The following is a 20,120-nucleotide window of genomic DNA, read 5'->3' as shown; positions in this document are numbered from 1 at the left end:
CTCTTCCAAGCTGTCCCTTGTCCCCCAGGTAGGGTCAAGGCCTCCTCTGGGCTCCCATAGCCCCTGGGCTTCCTGCAGTCAGTCCTGGTCTCGCTGTATTGTCGTCGTCTCAGTATCTGTCTTTCCTTCCTAGATGTGAGCTCCCTGAGTTGGGGACCATGTGAGTCACCTCTGTGTCCCCAGGGTCCAGCAGAGTAGGGGCCCCATGAGTAACTGTTGCAGAAATGAACAAGCCTGGTTTCTTCCCTCACTCCTTATTGTCAGAGAATGAGTACTCAGTGGATGATGAGTGCTTGGTGAAGTTGCTGAAAGGACTGTGTCTGAAATACCTGGGCCGGGTCCGGGAGGCTGAGGAGAATTTCAGGAGCATCTCTGCTAAGTAAGTGCTTCTGTGGGGGCTTCCGCTCCGGACTGCCTGCTGCTGGGCCTGGGTCTCCTCTGTAGAATTCCCAGGGCAGCTGCTTCCTCATGCACCCTCCAGAGCCTGGCGCTAGCCTTCCTCTATTTACTACACATGTATTAGTGTATACTCTGTGCCAGGACACTTGCTGGGCACAGATCTTGCAGTCCTGTCCCCCAGGGCCAGCAGATTGCCCAACTACAGGAGCCCATCCACACTGAGTTTCGCGTGAATGGTGCCCCCTGAGGTTTGTAATTCAGCAACTCTGCCTTTGCTCTTGGGGACTGCAAATGTTACAGATATACAGCTACAGGCAAATCAATCTGGTACGATCCAGGCTGTGTTAAAGGAAAGCAGAGAGGACAGCAGGTGCCCTGAGGAGGGACCTAAGTCTAAAGTGAGACAGCAGGAAAGGCTTTTCAAGGATGCCATTTAAATTGTGAGCTTTATCAGGGAGAGAAAGCAAGGGAGGGGTTTAGGTCTAGCATGTGCAAATGCTCGGCAGACACCAGAGGTTGGGGGGACAGTGGTTAGGTCCTTCCCTGTCTGGGTGAAATTACAGAAGGAAAGAGTTGCAGATGAAATAAGTTTGTGTGTAGGGGAGGTGGGGGAGGGCTAGATTGAGAAGGGCCGAGTTGTTTTGCTTACAAGGCTGAACTTTATCCTGTAAACAGAAGAGAGCCAGGAAGGCTACCAGGCAGGGGATTTTAAAAGGGCAGAACTGGATTTTAAAAGGATGTCTCCAGGGCAGCATGGTGTGGTAGGTCAGAGGGGCCAGATTAGGGACAGGAGACTTCCCAATGTAATAAATCATTCATCCTGGAAAAAGGGGGTTGGGGACTGAGGTGGGGGTGGGCTAAGGGTATGACATGAGCCATAGGCTGTCAGAGAGTTGGGGTCCCAAGTGCAGAGGCCTGGAAAGCGCTGCTGTGGATCTCAAGCTTTTCTAGGGCTAGGTAGTGGGAACCTTCCCAAATTGGAATTCCGATCAGCAAAGTCCACTGGAGGGCACGGGGTGGATTCTCCCGTTTGGGGAAGACTCGAAAGGAGAAGCCTGAAGGATGTCTCAAATGCAGAGCCTGTAAGCCGTGTCCTCTCCTGTCCCACAGTGAAAAGAAGATTAAATATGACCACTACTTGATCCCAAACGCCCTGCTGGAGCTGGCCCTGCTGTTTATGGAACAAGGCAGAAACGAAGAGGCTGTCAAACTCTTGGAAACTGCCAGGTAAGACTTGATTAGCCTCGGTCAGTCCTTTGCTCCCAGTGAGCTCGGGAGCTTTGCCCCGGGTAGGGGAGGAGGAGCCCGGGCAGCAGGGAGGGAGGGTGCTGGCAAGGGCCGTATGCCAGCCCAGAGGCCAGGCCCATGTCCCTGGAAAAACTCAGCTCTCGCCTGGTGTAGGGAAGCTTCCTCTTCAATTTACTAATAGGAATTGGCATCCCAGAAGCGGGGAATGAGTTACGCAGGGTCACACACAAGCCGGCCACAGGGCTGTGTGAAGACCCGGGTCTCCTGCCCTCCAGCCCATGGATCTACCTCTTGAAACTACTCCCTCAAGCCTTGGGACCCAATAGGACCAAGAAGGCATGGTATCTGGGTGAGGGGCTACACAGCCTTTCTGCTATTCCCTACTGGCCAGAGCCCAACTCCTTCTTTAAACAGAAACGGAGATTTAAGCTTCTACCAATCTTCCTTGGCTGATGGGCTCCCACAGCTCTGACCGAAGGAAAGGCACTTGCTGGAGCAGTCTCATGCGTCTGATTCTCTCGTTTCTTCCAGGCAAAACTACAAGAATTACTCCATGGAGTCAAGGACACACTTTCGAATCCAGGCAGCTACACTCCAAGCCAAGTCTTCTCTAGAGAATGGCAGCAGATCCATGGTCTCGTCAGTGTCCTTGTAGTTTTGTGCAGCGCTCCTGAGCTGGAAGGCAGAGACAGCTGGACAGAGCTCCTGGAAACATTTCAAAATGATCCCTTCCCCCTGCCCTGCCCTGCCCTGCCTTTGGGGCCCACCGGTGCTCCAGTGGGACGGCATGACATGGGTATCCGTGCAGAAGCAAAGCTGGCATTTTCACCAGTGTGGCCAAAGGCCTCTGCCAATGACAGAGCAGGTGGAGCCTTCTGCCTGCCCTATCACACATACGGGTCCTTGTTTTTCACTGTGATGTTTAAGAGAATGTATGAAGAGTTTACATTTTCCTTAGAAATATAACGATGGGATCATAGTTGGCTTTTTAAGAAAACACCAACCGACCACCTGTACATCTTTGTTTTAACTCGTACTGCGTACTGATCTGGGGTACATCTATATGACGCCAAAAGCCAAACTGCTTTTCAAACTTCAGCAAGGTCTCAGCTTCTGGGGCTAGAAGGACCCTCAGGAGGGTCTGTATCTCAGGCTTTGAGGCTTTAGGGGGTTGTGCATGGGGCTTGCACACAGACACCCATTATCTTCCTTCTTACACTTTATTTTCACTCTCTTTGTACCTGTCCAATTTAAAAAAATCAAACATGTCTTTTTAGTGAGATCATTTTCTACATTTGAGTCCATCTGTAGAAAAAAATTCATCAGTAAGGAATGGAGATGCTGACAGAAGGGGAGCTGTGTGGCCCTCTCTGTGCCAAGATGTTTGGTGCGGGGGGTAGGGGGTAGGGAGAGGGCGGTTCCCAGACACCAATCTGCATCCTCTCTGTACATCAGACTGAAACCACTAGGAATAATTTATGAAATCTGTACTTCACTTCGAGGTACATTTATTTACCGACTGCATTTTTCTTAGCATGGTTATTCCTGGCCTTTTGTATATGTTTTAAATTTTTCAGTTAAGAGAAAATAGATATTTAAGTAATAAAACTAATACACTTAAAAGAGATCATAAAACATCTATTTCAGTAAAATATGTGGCTTGAATTCTTAGGCAGGGCAGAAAGTTTGGATCAGAAGCCATATGGCCCAGGAATGTTTTATTTAGACAACATGATAGTTTCTAACATTTAAAAATGTTAGTAAGAGAGTTCAGCAATAAATATAATTTCTGGCCTCATTAAAAAAAGAGATTTGGCAACACTGGCCCTTAAGGTGACCATCAGTTGGAGCTGAGTACAGGCTACTTTAAACACATTACCTTTCTGGACCCTCAAAGCATCTGCATTTGCAACCTCTGGGAATGTTAAAGTGAGAACTCAAGTTAAACCAAGATTTACCATTCACAATTTAATGACAGAGTACTTTAACCATGTCCCTAGAGGAAAAATCACATACACCATAAAAATATTTATCTGTGAAAATGTGACTGACTCCTCAAACACATGAATGCAATTTCTGTAAAGAACCACAACTCTCCCATGCTGTATTTAGCAAACACTTCTGAGCATTTGCCAGTGGCTGGGTGGGTTAATCTATTAACTACAGTCAACCAGCCTCCTATGACTGATACTGAATGAAGCCATGGGTTTTAGGTATATATTCTCCTTAGGGAAACAAAGCAAGGCAGAAAACCCTCATCCAAGATCCCCTTTTGCACTTAGTACTGTCAGGGATAATGCTATGGAAAAAAATTTCTCATTTTGTTATAACTAGACACAAGAATGCTCTCCACAGAGCAAGCCCTTTGCAAGTTCTATCTCCTCTGAAGCCTGGATGCTGGGAGACCAGCCTGTTTCTAGGTTGTTGGGCAGGGCAGGGTGAGAGCCAGGCTACTGACTGAGGATGGCCTTTTGTGGCTCCCCTACATATTAGAGCTCTATCTATTGCTGTCTAAAAGCAGCACCGGTTACAGGAAACCAAATATATAATTTGCAAAATAGCAATACACACACACACACACACACACACACACACATACATGTATGTATATATATATAAAACTTTTATCTCAACATTCATTTTAGGTGCTTTTGCTTATATTTTTAAAATTGATGCCAAGATCTTTTCCTCGTGTTTGTTGCTGATTTCCTGTTGGGTTTCATTAATTAGCCTATGCCATCTTTACCTGTCTGCTGACCTGACTGCAGTCTGACTGATAAATCAGTGGGCTTTGTCTCCTTTATCTCACTTGCAGCTTGAGATAATCTATGAAACGCATGTATGTGAAGGAGGGTGAACACATTGGGTGTCTAACGCCACCATATCCTTGTGCAGAGGACTTCGAAGCTGAAAATTCTATCATGGGCTTCTCATTGTGTCCTCTTTGAGACATTTCTGGTTAACTTCTCTAATAGTGCAGACCTTTCCAGTACCTCTGCCCTGGAGAGGCAGCTGATCAGGTGGAGTGTTTTGACCTAGAATAAGGAATAAGGAATAAGGAGACTTGAATTCTAGTCCCTGTTTCCTACTGATTTTCAAGGTAACCTTGGGAAAGCCATAGACCCTCTAAAAATTAATTTGGCTCTTTCCTGTTGTCAACAGTTCTAACTCTGGTCAAGTCTGTTGCTAGGTTTTCATCTCCAAAATGAGGCAACAGATATATCCCTACCTTTTGCTAAAGCCTTGTGTCTCCAATGTACTACACTATAAATGATAGGTTTCCTCAATCAGGGGCCTCAGTAGCAGCCCAGGATACCCAGAGAGCAACTAATCCTCATTTGGGGAAAAGTCTAAACCTTATGCCACACAGAGGAACTCAGTTGTTAGGAAGTAGCAACTGGGTAACATGATCTGAACAAGCCTTTGATAACGGAAAGTCTACCTCTGCCTCTCACTGGTCACAGGCCCTTGGGCTGGCAGGGTGTCTTCCAGCAGTGTGCTGGTTCCTATCAGCTCTCTCATGTGTTGGCAGGATTCCCTATTCCTTATCTCTCAAGTCAGAATGGGAGTGTTTTCAAGAGAGCTATCGTCATTCACAGCAAAAAGCCATGACCTGACAGCAAAGCCAGGACCCTAAAAGACCAGCGCCACCCCAGACTCAGCTGAGGTCCAGGTGGGAGAGTCCCAGCAACTGAAGAATGGAACTAGATTTTCAGAAAGCCCTAGCCTGCTGAGTGCCGGAATCATGCAATGAAGGAATAAGATCTAAAAGACACCTTTCTCTGGATATATTCCCAAGTTCATTTATTCTAAGGTGATGGGATATGAACAAGTCTTCTTGTTTGCTTCATGTTTAAAGTCTAACAGTGTGCCTTTTCAACAACTGTTTTCTTATGTCCTTAGCACCATCACACTAATTTAATGATAAATGAGACGTGCATGGATTCTGAAAATCAAGCAGCGAAATGGAAACTTCTCACCCCTGCCCCTAGATGCAGCTTTCCAATGTTGGAAAGTGCCTTTCTGCTTGGGTTAGCACAGCTCCTGTGAAATCTGGTGCAAAGTTCATTACTGCCCAACAGGGTAAGTCCACAAACGAGGAGTCTCATTTGGGGGCTTGAAAAATTCATTTCTAAATTAGCGATCTATGAATTGCTTCCACTGTATAAAGTCAACTGTTAAGTGACAAAAATGTAATAGAGCCCTTCCTTTGGCAAGACATACAATTACTGAAGGTTGATACAGACTTCTAAAAGTTGACATGCAAGTTTAATCAGACACCTCACAGCTAACATATCACAAATGACTAGACTGGGTTGCTTTGTTGCTCTTCATACCATTAACAAATACTTAAGAACACCAGACACTAGATACTTTGGGTAGAAGAAAATAGCTAATATCAAGTGCTCGCTATTTACTAGTTGCCATTCTAAGCACTTTACATGTTTCTAAGCTTCATAACCATCTGAAGTAGGAACTATTATTGCCATTTTATAGATGAGAAAACTGAGACATAGGTTAAGTAACCTGCCTAAGATCACATAGCTATTAATGCAGCAGAAAGATTTGAAGCCAGGAAGTTGAACTCAAAAAGCCCATGTTTGCTAAACTGCTAGTTGAGCTATAAAATTATCAATTTATAGTTGGACCTGACTTTTATTGACTCTTGGGCCATCGTTAAGAATGAAAAGTTACTGGCTAATAACTCAAACATTAGAAATCCTGCCTTAGAACACACAGAGCATATACATGTCCGTGTGGCATAGTTTCTCCAGGCCACTTGGCATCATGAGGTAGAGATAGGGTCTTAACTTGAACAAAGGCAAAAGAAAAAAGGCAAACCTTAAGCAACAGCATTTGCTCATAAAATCAAGGGATGTTGAAGGAAAAGGCATGATCTAATCCCCAGTTGGATAGGTAGACTTTCAGTCAGCTACTGCAGAGATGGGAAGTGAAGCCTGAACAGATGCAGAAGCTCAGGCCTAGACTGAGGCTTGAGGGATAGCAAACCATATGCTAGTGTAGGTTTGGTATAAAAAAATAAGAGGTGGGAAACACTGGAAAACTGAGAAGCACATGATGCTAAAGGCACTGAAAGAATTTTTTAAGTTTTGGCTGACTAGCCGAACATTTCACATCTGTGGGTCAAAGTAGTCCATGGGCCAGAAATTTGTCACCCCTGGACTACAGCTTTCAGATAACTATGGAAAAGAGGTTGTGAGCAAATTCCTAGTGAGAAAAGCCTGATCTACTAAAAATACCAACTTTAAGTTCTATTAATTACATGGGGTAATGGAAAAAAGCAGAGACTAGATTCAAATTTGGTTGGAATTACTTCACTACTCCGAAAATCAGTTTACACTACTGTAAAATGGGGCTAATGCCAACTGCTTCACAGGTTTGCTGAGGATAAAAAGAAATTATGTAAAAAAAAAATAGCACAGCCCCTAATATATTAAGGTGGTAAATTTATCGGCTCACGTAGACTGTAGGAAGGCAGTGGTGGGTTTGGTCTACAGGATGACTGAATCAAGGGCTCTGGTGCTTCTCCATCTCTTGGCTATGCTCCTGTTAGATTCTCTTAAACTGGCTTCTCTGCATGGCAGGGGTACATGGCAGTTCAGAACCCACATCCTTACAGCTTTGTGACCAGAAAAAAAAAGGTTTCTTTTCCTGTCTCCAATGTGAAAAATCCCAGATATTCTGATTAGTCTGGCTTGGCTCAAATGTCTATCCAGTGGTTCCCTCCTAGATCAGCATTATATTGTCAGGGAATTTGTTAGAAACGCAAATCATCGGACCCACTCAAGACTATAGGAGTGAGGCCGAGTAATCTGAATTTTAAGCAGCTCTCCAGTTGGATCTAATGCACACTAAAGTCTGAGAACCACTGCCTTAGAAAGGGACATAAATACTGTAAATGATCCAACTTGTGTCATATACTCAGTTGGGAGTTATTACTAAAAAAAGAACATGGGGTACTTGAAAGACAAAAACATGTATCCACTATACATTTTTTTCTTTCAAAGTTGACATATAGGAACTATGGCCTGCCACATTCCCAGGTGAAGGGAAGGACAACAGTGGGTATCATCTGTGGTACTGGTTAGTGAAAAGGCTTATCAGAAAGTTGCTTGCTTAGACCTTTGCCTTCGCCCTTCTCCCCGACACCCTCAAAAATTTGCTATATGAGATCTCTATTTTCCACGGGAAACTTCCTTGATGGTGGTCCCCTAACAGAATTGCCTAGATTGCTGAGGGCCTTTTTCCTGATTTTATCCTTCCCTTTGATTAATAACTGTTGAGCACCCATGCAGAGAGCACCCTGCTTTCATGGAGCTTAGTTTGATAAAGAAGACATACAAGTAAACAAAGAATTAGAGCTGTGGAGTAAACAAACAGGGGATATGTTCGGTCCAGAGGATAAGCAGCCAGCCATCCGAACAATCTGGGAAAACGAACTCTAGGGCAGAAACTATAATTCCAAAAGACCCAAGACAGGAAAAAGCTTGCCATTTTAGAAGGCACAAAAAAGCAAGCCTATCAGGCCAGAAGGCAGAGTACTATGAAAGGAGAGAGGCAGAAAACCAGCTATCTCAGTTAAGGAGTTTGGATTTTACTCTCAGCACGGTGGGAAGCTATAAAAGTTCTAAGCAGGGAAATGACATTGAATTTACTAAAAATTATTTTAGCTGCTATGTGAAGAATGGATTATATAGGTTAAACATGGAATTTAGGATGCTGGTGCCACGCCAAAAACTCTAGCACCTCTTGGTTCTGCGTTGTGTAAAATTGCTGATAAAAATACATTTTCCCTTCAGCAACTAGGGGAAAAAATTCTTTCAGTATGTTAGGTCATAGGCACCTAGAGTCAACATGAGTCGGCATTTTGTGTTCTTTCCTTGTCACAGGAAATCAGAAGCCCAGTTTAGCAAACCCATACCCATAAACATAATTTCTTATTTCAAAGATATCTTCAAAGCCATTTACTCAAAATTTAATAGTCCTGAGAACAGTACTTGAAATAATGAACCATCTGAAAATGGTTCTACTAGATAGTACCTGTCTCACTACCAGAATGAATGTTTATATTCATATTCATGTCAAATTAACATCATAGTGATTATCAGCGTAAGGACCATGAGGACAAATGGTTTGTGACGAACTTCTCTTCCCCACACACTACATACTCCGAAATTGTAGTTATTAATTTACAGTCTATCTGCTGAGTTCAGCTACCCTCGTAGACAGAAGGTCATGATTCTGCATTATTTCAAAGCTCAAGGATTGGCTCCGATTCTGGAATTGGCAGAATGAGCCTATTCCATTCTCACACCTCTAGTATGGGTAGTGCTGGAAGCCAATCTTAATGTCTTTCTCATAGCAAAGTCCAGGTTTTCTCAATTCACGCAATGCCTAAGATCTGCTTTTGGATCCTAAATGACTGTGGCCCCCAGAGAACAGCTGGGCTCATCACTTTTACAGAGCCAACCAAATCTTCTTGTAAGCATTCAGTTTGCCACTATGACCAGACTCTTGAGGCAAACCCTCAGTTACCTTTTTCAACTTCTTTTTCTCAGTGCCAAGAAATCTGGAGCCCACAAGCAGTGTTACAGAAGGGGTTCAAAGGAAACAGGTGCTGCTGCTCCTTTGAACATAATCAGTCTTAGATGCCTAAAATGTCTAACTTATTCATAATGCTGGTTTCTCATTCACATGCAGAGAAAAAACAAAACTTTCTGTGGAAAGCATCCAAAGATGATTAAGTCTTCCAGTGGACAGTAACTTTTCTCAAGAAAAATGTAAAGGAAAGTCAGTATTCCTCCTAAAGTTCCTTTAAAATCTGGAAACAGCCAAAGGACAAATGGAAAAGCAAAATCTGGATACTTGCATCTGGACTGTCAAACTCTTACTAATCCGCAAGCGACGAGTACTGCTGTTATTTTTTAAAATACTCCTTGTATGGTTTTAAAAAGGACTGGTTAAAATTAAGTTGACTAATAATTTTTTGTGGGATGTTTTTAGACTCAAAGCTCTCAGAAAAGAATTATGAAGTATATTTAAATTAATATTCACCAAATATATGTGCCTCATTCATTTACTAACTTCTATACAGTGTTCTAATATAAACCTTAATATGTTAGAACTCTTAGGAGCTTTTAAGAAAAGATGGAGGTTACTTTTCTCTAGTTAAAAATACTTCATGTGCAGACCTAACAAATAGTCCAGTAAACTTTCCTTAAATACATAAAATTAACTTACTGTATCTTTTTCTAAGTGGCTTTTAAACCACTTTTAAACATTTTATATGTTTACATGATACAATCATTTAATCACCCTGTTAAACCCTTATGTTTCACTTAAATTATCACAAACTAAAGCCCTGTCTAAATCTGAATTGTGAGCATTAAATTGCTGCCTGATCATAGACAAATACATATTTTGACATATATGGAACTGAGAAAAAACTCTTTCAGAGATCATTTTTTATAGCTCTCAGAAAAATCTCAACAGGTAGTCAATCAGGAATTATATTCAATGCAACGATGGTAATTTTGTAGTTGCACATTTTTTACTTTTTTAACAAACATTTATTAAGCACCAAGATTCTGAGTATATCTTCATAAGGGGGGTGGGGGTGGGGGGAATGTATTTAAAGAGATGAATAGGTGGATCCAAACTTTTAACAAGCAGGCTAACCTATATTACTGATTCAATTCTGAAGGGTGCAGGAGCATCAAATAGCCTTTGTGAGTAAATTGTTAGAAACCAGAGACCTCAATGGCAAATACTTAGAAACTGAGATCAAGTAGGAATAAGAAGGAATTCAGCTAAGATGCCAAAGAACTAATATAATCAGTGAGGAGAAGACTGCTCAAGACTCTGATGGCTCTCCTGCCCATGCCTCCCATGAGGGGGACATCCTGAACCAGGCTTGTGTCTTAAGGAAGTCCAGTTGAGTGTACAACTGGAGAAGGGGAGCTACATAGAGAGGGTACAGAAGGAGGGCTAAAGAACTTATCTTTTCTCCTCACCCGGTAAAAGAGCAGATGAGTAAATTTAATATTACTTCAGGAGATACTAATCAAAAATAAAACTTTCACATGTTCACTAATTTCAAAATTAAAGGCTTAAAAAATTAGTTGAGGTTATTACGTCAGTTATAATGCACTTATATGCAGTTGACTGTGAGAAACTCACTGCTAGCCATTGCCCTCGTAAGCAAAGGAGGCCACCAAACTGCATACATTTCTGAATTATGCCAAAGACACTTACCTTCAACTCCTTACAATTTTAAGTTTTCAGGACCATAGCCAGCTCTATTCTTGACTATTTTATTGTTTTTCCTTTTTTAAAATGCACATTTCCTTATGAAGGAGTTTGTACAAAGAATTTGTAACATCAGTGCTCAGTATATTCTGTAAAATCATACTGTTTTAGATCACATGGTAGACACTGAATGTAAGAGGAGAGTCTTATAATACCTGGCTTAAGAGATTCTCAATAAAAAACACTTCTAGAATTGAAAAGGTTTGTGTGAACCAGACTAGAAGTATCTGAAAATATTTCAACTTGTTGGGTTTATGTTTAAAAGAATAAGATTCTTTTATTTTTTCCTGGTCAGGCTTTTCAGACAGTTTAAATCCTATAGCCAAGCATGAACACATCTTGCTCAAATCTATATATGCTGAGCTTATTTTTTGGTTTAAGAAAATTTGAAGCTATTAAGCATCTAAATTTATGATTAGACTGTATTCAATGCCAAGCCATAAAAAATACTTCCCCAAAAGTATATATACATCTAGAGATTTAAAAGTAATTAATTAAATCTATACATGTCTATTTTAAAGAAAGGTAACTTGGGAAATATTGTTACGAATTCAACTCTAACTTTAGCCCTTTACAACTGTATTATAACTTTATTTAATTTAGTAAAAGCCAAAATTGATGGTTCTTAACATGGTATGTGAAAATCAAAATTAAAGAATACAAAGTATCTAAAAAAAAAAGCATTCAGCTCAATACTGATTCCCTTCAATATTACTGCCAAACTTCTGTGAAAAAAGACTTGTAAAAAGGAAAGACTAACAGCAACATAGAAAATGATTTTTTAAAAAAAAGTTCATTTACCAAATTTAACAATCTAGAAAAAAAGAAAATCTGACTAGAATACTTGATGACACACAGACATCATGTTTAAATAGAAAACACAAGGATAAAAAAGTAATATCACTGAAAATATTGCACAACTTCAGGTGTTTCCTCCAAATTTGCTTTATGTAATTGGGTGGATATAAATTAATGAACAAAAACTTAAGCAAGATACATGTAACAATTTAACAGAACCTGATAATCTAATTTCTTTCATTTTTCCCTCAAATTCGTCTTTAAGTCTTTCCATCATGGGGCTCATAGTAAAATTAACCAACATATGGATACTACAGTCAAATGTCGAAGCTTTAAGAAACACTTATGACATATTAAATTCCTCTATAATGCAATTATGAAGAACCTTCAAGATACTTGTGTTTCGTATGTAGAAAAGTGTTAGAGTCAAATATTCAACTCAATATAAAATAAGAACCATTTCTGATTTGTTAGGTTGAAATTGGTTCTCCTTTTGCTAATAAATGATTTTTTAGCTGCAATATCATTGAGCTGAACAAATAAATCACCTTTGAGTACATAAGGAAAAATAAACACATGCTAAATGGATAAAACATTACAACTACATCTTTACTAGACCATCTCTACCTCTAACACTTCAGAAGCTTAGAGATTCAGTGTTCTTACATTAACTGCAAGAAAAAGATAAAGGAGAAATTCCTTCTTGTTTGAGATCACAACTATGAAGTCATGTGGTTATACAAATTCTGGATTTGTGTGCAAAACATGAAATATAATTATCTTAATTCTCCCCGCTTATTAGACTTATCAGTCAGCTAGCAAGACCTTCCTTTCCAAGAAACAGAAACTGAGATGTGTTTTATATAACTTCAATAACCTCAGCACTACAATAATAAGAGATGCAGTATCCTTTTGCTATGGTTCAAGACAACAGGGGAGGAGGTCACAGGAAAAAATAAATCAAAATTATTACAACTGAGAAACTTTTCTCAGTTTCACCATGGTGCCACTTTCATTTTTACATAAGTATCGTGGCATAATTCAAGCTCAATAAATCAGAAATCTTAATTATTTAAAATTTACCTTGACTTTTAATTATCACCATATTAACAACCAAAATAGTTAGATAAAACACATGGGGAAGGGTAATATTAAACCCCACTTTACTAGAATTGGTTTCTCGACACATTAACTCATTTTTTAATAGAAAAGGGATAGTGCATCTCAGTTTGCTTACGAGCTAGGAGATCACTTTGAATTCTGCATTTCCTAACTGCAAACAGATATAGCACTTATAACAGGTTATAAATAAACTGGTTTTCAAGCATAGAGCCAGCCCCAACGATAATAATACACTATTTAAAAAGACCTAAGGCAATGAATTCCATTTCCAATGGAAAAAAAGAACTGTGCAAACAAGCTTAAAACTACTTTTTTTTGTGCCAGTGTTATAAAATGTAGCTTTTAATAAAACCTTGACCCAAATGCCAGCAACTTCAGAAAAGAATTTGAGTGAGGGGAAGAAGAAAGTTATTTCTTTCAGGAAAAACAATCACTATCTTTTTCCTAATCTTCAACACACACAATTTAAACATATACAGCTGCTGTAACACTTTACACAATTCCTATGTACTGGAGCAATAACAAGATCTAAATACAATTATATTTTTAAACACTGGGTCAAGGCTTTACATAAAAATACCATCCTACTTTTTCCCCGTAAGTTTCTAAAATATCACCTACTTTTCCCCAACATCTGCAGCCATTCAGGAATTTTTAGGAAACTTTTGTGCATGATCTTAATTCCTAATCCCTGGCTCTTTGGGCTCAGTGACAAAAGATCAAAACCACCAAAAATGATGGTTCACTTGAAGTCAGATGAGAGACCCTGGCTCAATTAGTCTCGTAGGACGAAAGCAGTGCTGCATCAACTGGCTCCATGCAGGAGGGGCACGTGAAGGATCTCATCAACCAGTCATCTATACAGTCCAGGTGATAGATGTGCATGCACGGCAGAAATCGAATTGGGTCCCCATAAACAAAGTCCATCATACAGATCACACACCTGTTGGGGGTGAAGAAGAAAATCAGAAAGCACTTTTAGAGAAGTGATCTATCTACTCCTTAGAAAGACAGTGTTAATCTGAACAGATGAAAATTGTCTGCCTGTCATCCTACCACCAAAGCAAATTGAAATTTTTTCCTAATAAATGTTAAATTATCCGCAATCTGTTATTTCAGTCACCTGGGAATTTGCAGAGTTTGAGAGCAATCACTAGAGCAAAGAGAAAAGGACCACATGAGGGACCAAGTCCATTGCTAGAACGGTGCTTATAACACAGCTAAATGTAAAAGACACCTGAAGAAAAATGTGATGGTTTAGGTAGGAAATAGTCAAATAAACTATTTATCTGAACCAGGTTTGTAGTGTTAAGCCCAGAGATAAGATAGTTTTCATTTTAATAACTATACGGAAAAACAAAACTACTAATTTCAGCCTATTTACTGGGATGCTGTAGGCTAAAAGTCTCTTCATTAACCCCAGTTTCAAGTTCGCTGCACTCTTCTACAGGTTCAAGAAGCAGCCCAATTCTGCAGTGTTTCAAAAGTCGGTGTTCTAAATAGGCTATGATCTTAACCGCTAGCACTAAACGGTGTTATGGCTCAAAGAGTCAAACATCAACACAGTAAATTAGATTAGGTCTGTACTGGCAAGACCATACTCAACCTAAAAGGAGAATGGCTGTCTTCATTAGGGGAATGTCAGACAATAATGAGTTCTGAAAACAAAAACTCCCCAGAAGTAAATTTTATATTCAACTCACCAGGCTTAAAAAAATCACACCACAGAAATGAATATAAGATTTTCTTATATCACTAAAACCGTTAGTAAACAGTTTTAATGGCTGCATAACCTACTAAAGTATTCTTATACCACAATCTATTTAATTATACCTCTACTGTTGTTTTTTTATTAAATAAAACTATGGTGAATATCTTTACGCATTAAGCTCTAGGAGTTGGAGTGAGGTACATATTCTGGGATAGATCTCTAGAATTAACTGTCTCAAAGGGTATAGACCTGAAGGTCCTAGACACATTGCCAAATTGCTTTCCTAGCTGACAAGGCAATCAATGTTGGTACTAGTTCACAACTCACACAGGTGGTGTTTTTAACTGAAATCAACTTTCATCCAAATGGATACAAGCAACATATAAAATGGTCAGAATTCATACCATTATTTCTTATTTTTATAGAAAAATTCTTAAATTGCTACATCTAAACATTTTCTTGTATGAACTGATTATATTATCTGACTTCCAAAATGCAGAATTTTTTTTTTCAAAAGAAAATTCCTGGAGATAGACCTTTGAAACATGTATAAATTTATCAAAACTTACTCCCGGATCTTTTTTTCTGATCCATCTCTTCCAGGGTCATAAACTCCTTTAGGCAGATGCTGTATAAGGCCTATTCTTTGAGCTATCCTAATTTGTTCCTCTTCAGTCAGCTGAGTTGCTAGGCGAGTCTGGCTAGGTGTTGGATGATAGACGGGAACTGGAACTTGTTCCTAAATTTTAAGAAATGGAGAAAAGGATTATTTTTTAAAAATCTGTTTTCTGGGGTAATGTTTTGTTTGTTCTTTTTCTGGCTGGGGGTGGGGAAGGAGGTAGGTTGGGCTAGTGTCCAGTAGTATGAGATTCTGTTTTTCTTTGTCTTAACTTTAGCATATCGGACCTGCTTTGAAGGATCTAAACACAAGATTCACTGAAAAACTGGCACAGAATGTTATCTGAAGTATTTTTCCATGAAGACCATATAGCCAAGATATATTCAGTCTTGATATCCAAAAAGACAAATCAATAAAATTAAGTAACCTAATGAACTGTATTCAGTATTCTGTAGGCTACGATGGAGTTTTATGGTCTCAGTATACCATTATTTACATTAGAACTGGCCATTATAGACTCTTATTTGCAAACTTATTTTTTCTTGCCATATATACAACAATCTTAATTTATTATTTATTTGGAAAGACTAGATACTGTTGCAATAAACTTTTGTAAAATTCCTTTTAGGCTTCTGGATACATATTTGGATATGATAATTGAGTCAGCTAAATGAGGCCACCTTTCCTCCCAAGTGGGATACATACCTTTTAGGGCTATAAATCAAACTGACAAATTCTACTTACATAACATTCATTTACTTGCATATATTATTACTATATAAAGTATATTAATCTAGACATATTGCTTTCCTTCTACTCACATTTCTGAAATAATTTTATTCATACTCTTTATACATTCTTTCAACAGATAAATGAGTACCTATTAACAAATGAGGGGATGGGGAGTTGTAAGTAAACAAAATAAAGTTCCTGGGGTGATGAGGGGCGGGGTGCTACTTTAGATAGGATGCTCAGGGAAAATCTCTCTGATGAGACATTTAAGAGATCTCAATGAAGTATGAAGACGGTACATCTTTGGCTTCATAATTTAATTGTGGCTAAAACCATTTTTGAGCTGCCTATTATGTTTTTTTCTGGAGAACATCTCCACCGAGTAGAATCCATGTAGAAACTTCATGGGAAATTTAACATCAAATCACTACCTACATTATGTTAGAAAATGTTATTTCCAGTCATTCCGTAAGATCAAGTATGATCTCTACAATTTACACACTTGTTTATAAAGAGAGCCAACATTTGCAATTGTTGAGATAATGCCTCCAAGAATAACTGCTAAATTTGTGTTAAGCTTTGATACCATAATGTCCCATTAGACTTATCCTAATAACCCCCCTTTTCTGACAGTAGTTCCCTATCAAAGACAGTTCAACATAAAACTTTAAATATTCCTTTCCTCCGAGATTCAGAACAAATGTTTAATTAAAGATCTCAAAACTCAGTAAATCCTTTATCAAATTAAGAGTATGACAGTAGTTCAAAGTTTTATAAGTTTCCATGTAAAACATTAATAGTTACTTTAAGTATTTCCATACTTCTATCTCATCATTTAGGAAATAATAAGCATGTGAATGCTTATCAAAACTATATTTTTCATCCAAATATTTATTTAGTGCATGTTACATGCAAAGAAGACATCATATTAAGTATGGCTCTTGGATCCAGCTAACCTTGGGTTTAAGTTACTTCTCTGTCATTTAACAGAGTGACCATGTTTAAGCTATTTAACCTATCTGGATTACATCCTACCTTACTTATAGGGGTGTTATAAGGGTTAAATGAGGAAGCTGGTGAACCCTGGAATGGCAGGAACTTGATAAGTGTTAGTTATTATGACCATTAATATTGCAATCCAAGAGCTATATCTATATTGCAGCCAAACCAGCTGTTTCCTATAAGTCCCATGCTTTCTGATCTTTGCTCTTGCTATTCCCTCTACCTTTTTTTTTTCTTTTTTTGTCTTTTCTTTCTTTTTTTCCCCCTTTACCTTTCTCTACAGGTCCATTGGTCTAAATTCTACCCTGTCCAGTAGGTTGTTGACAAGAAACCTTCCCCATTCTTCCTCCCTGTCACTCAGATAGACAGACTCTGCCTCTAGCCTCAGCTTAATTACATAGGTGTTGTTGAACTATGAGAGAATTAGGAAGATTATCAGAATACAGGGAAACTTAAGTGAACATGTGGCAGCCATCAAGTGAGAAAAGACTGTCAATTCTTTTAACTTTCACAGAGGAAGGTAAGCACCGAACTGACTGCATTTCACTCTGGTAGAACTTGAAAGCTTTCAGCTCTGTATATCTACAGCACTATTACTACAAGCAATTTTTTGCTTTATCAATAGTTATTTTTTAAAATGAATATTTCCTTTTAAATGAGTTTTGCATATATGCAAAATTTTTCAGTTTGTAGCTCAAACTCAGAGACTATTTTATATGCAACATGTATATTAAAGCCCTATTTCATGCACTAGAAAAACAACTTTGTTAACCAGGCTTTATGATGCATATAAAAGTTACATGATCTCTTAGTTATTAATGATCATAAATATAGCTGTTGCATCTCTGGTTTAGATATTCACTTCTTCAAGGTTTTATATCTACTAGGCAAACTTGCAATGCAGAAAAAGTTTCATGGTTCAGAGTCAAAAAGATTATCCTTGCTCTGCCACTTATTAGCTATGAGAACTTGACCAAGTTATTTAACCTCTATGAGCCTCAGTTCTCCATGTGTAAAGTATTCAGACTACTGTTAAGAAATTCCAAGTTCCCTGGTACAACATGAGACAAATATATAAAAACTCCTTAAATAAATGCTAGCTACTATTTTTGCAGCTTTAATATTATGACTACAGAACAGCATTCCAATGTTTACTTTAAGAAATGAATTGGATTTACAATTTTATGTCAATTATGCCTTAATAAAGCTGAAAATAAATAAAATTTACTCAAAAAAGAAATGAATTAGCCAAGGTAAGTAAAACTTTTCAAAAAGGGATCTTAGAATTCATTTAAGACCAACTCTCCCATTTTATCAACCCAAGCTTGCCCACCTATAGTCACATAATTACTGACAATGTTGGGATTAGAATTCTGGTTTCCGTTTTAAGCCAGTAATTTCCACTACACCACACTTGGTTGCTGGATAGCAAGAAGATTCTGTAAGTTAAATGATTTGGGTTTTGTCCATTTACATCACTTTGAAAAACAGTACATTGAAATGATATTTTAAGAAAGCCATCAAAATAAGGGATTTCTATCTAATAAATGGTTCTATAAAGGTTTTTCATCTACAATAAAGGTTTTATCATTTGAATAACTTCTGGAATTTAAGAATTTCAAAGAACTTCAAATTCATCATTAAACTGCCCCTGTAAAATAAAGTCTAATCATACATCTCTTTTCTTTGATCGGAACACGTGGTGGCCTACTTCAAAGTGGTTCTTACTGTAAGGTTGGGAGAAGATCAAATTCTGCAGCTACCTAAGCTCAGAACGTTGTTTTAAAACACCAGAGGACAGTTTCTCCTTGTGCTCACTTTGGGATGTCTGCTCTCTGGTGTCGCTTTCATCAACTACCTGGTCTATAAAGGTAACACAGTCTACTAATCCAATAGATTTTTTAAGTGACAAAACTTTGGTTCAAAGGAATTTTATTTATTATCACAATATATAAAATCAAGCTACTCTGATGGAATGGGGCTGGGATGGGGCTGGGATGGAATGTGGCCTAAGAAGGATGAGCATCCCATCCTTCCCACCCCACCTGGGATACCTTGGCAGGATACTAGGAATCAATGGAACACAGTTGAAAAAACACTTTTATCTAAGAATATGGGATTTTCAGTCTAAAAAATAAAAAGATTTTGAGTCCCTGCTATTTACTGTGGTGACTTGAGCCAAATCTCTTCATATCTTTGAATAAAGGATATAATAGCACCACTTTAGAGGATAATGATACACTATTACAAGATAATATCAAAGAGTTTCATAAATACATTTATAAGTTATTCTAACCTTCTGTTTTCTCCCCATCATTAAATGACCCTGTTTTGAAGACTTTAAGCTAATGCTATTGTTCCTGGTTTTGGTCCTGACTTTCTGGCTTGCCCCTGAACACAGAAACATTTTGGCCTGTGTTGTGACCCTGCTAGTTCTGAGATTTTTCAAACCTTTCCAGTCTAAACTACCTTCCTGACTCTTTCTCAGTCCCAGTCCAGCTGACGGGTCTTGTTATGCTGCCATCTACACCAAGATATGACACATATGAAGTCACACTGCGATAATTGGTATAACACTATGGGTAATAAGGAACTCCAAAATCGTTGGATGTATATACCTACTACAAAAAGGACTAAATTGTTTTACAAGTAGTATCCCTAAGCATGTACTTTTAAGAGGCTATATTTCTTTGGTTCACTTTTGTATACAGAGAACACAGAAAGCAGAATAGAAAAGGAACACTCTATGAAGAAACATACTAATTTATATTAAAATTAAAATCTTACATTTTAATTATTCATATTATATGTGCACTGTCTTCTATGGTATTTTTTGTTAAACCAAAGGGACCGGGACCCTCTAAGTACTGTCTAGATATTTAAAATGATTTAACATTCTAATTTCAGTATACATGCAACTTTTCAGAAAGCCATAGAGAGAGGGAAATGACTAAGAACACCTGATATTTTAAAGATGGATGTGGCCTCACCCTTCTTACCATACATACCTAAATTTAATTGTCATATTTGTTTAAAATGTCCTGATGTATGACTTATTGTTTAGTAATTAGAGATCCAATGGTATTTTCTAGGTGGCAAAATGGAATCTTGTTTCTAATGTAATCTATAAGCCACTGAATAAGGTAGACAGGGATATAA

General features: G+C 38.5%; 2 protein-coding genes across 8 annotated transcripts in view; one reads left to right on the top strand and one right to left on the bottom strand.

Moving 5' to 3' along the window:
* Positions 1-3,195, top strand: part of TTC39A (tetratricopeptide repeat domain 39A) — a 38,946-nt gene extending 35,751 nt beyond the window's left edge. For 2 of the 7 annotated variants that reach the window (XM_039885845.1, XM_039885852.1), the window contains exons 16-18: positions 265-379; positions 1,510-1,626; positions 2,179-3,195. In XM_039885845.1, coding sequence (XP_039741779.1) covers positions 265-379; positions 1,510-1,626; positions 2,179-2,302 — 356 coding nt within the window. In that variant the 3' untranslated portion in view covers positions 2,303-3,195. Of the gene's footprint in view, positions 1-133; positions 238-264; positions 380-1,509; positions 1,627-2,178 lie in introns of those variants that run through there. The other 5 variants (XM_039885883.1, XM_039885891.1, XM_039885899.1 and 2 more) reach the window with 4 other exon arrangements.
* A 7,773-nt stretch (positions 3,196-10,968) lies between these two features.
* The window catches only part of RNF11 (ring finger protein 11), a 33,155-nt gene continuing 24,003 nt past the window's right edge, over positions 10,969-20,120 (bottom strand). Inside the window, exons 2-3 of the mRNA XM_039885913.1 lie at positions 15,178-15,347; positions 10,969-13,840 (exon numbers count right to left, since the gene is read on the bottom strand). Coding sequence (XP_039741847.1) covers positions 13,669-13,840; positions 15,178-15,347 — 342 coding nt within the window. The 3' untranslated portion in view covers positions 10,969-13,668. The remainder of the gene's footprint in view (positions 13,841-15,177; positions 15,348-20,120) is intronic.

The sequence above is a fragment of the Pteropus medius genome, unplaced genomic scaffold (assembly GCF_902729225.1).
Source record: "Pteropus medius unplaced genomic scaffold, Ma_sr-lr_union100, whole genome shotgun sequence".
NCBI classification, from domain to species: Eukaryota; Metazoa; Chordata; class Mammalia; order Chiroptera; family Pteropodidae; genus Pteropus; species Pteropus medius.
Note: the sequence above shows the minus strand (reverse complement) of the source record. Positions and strands in the feature narration are given on the sequence as shown.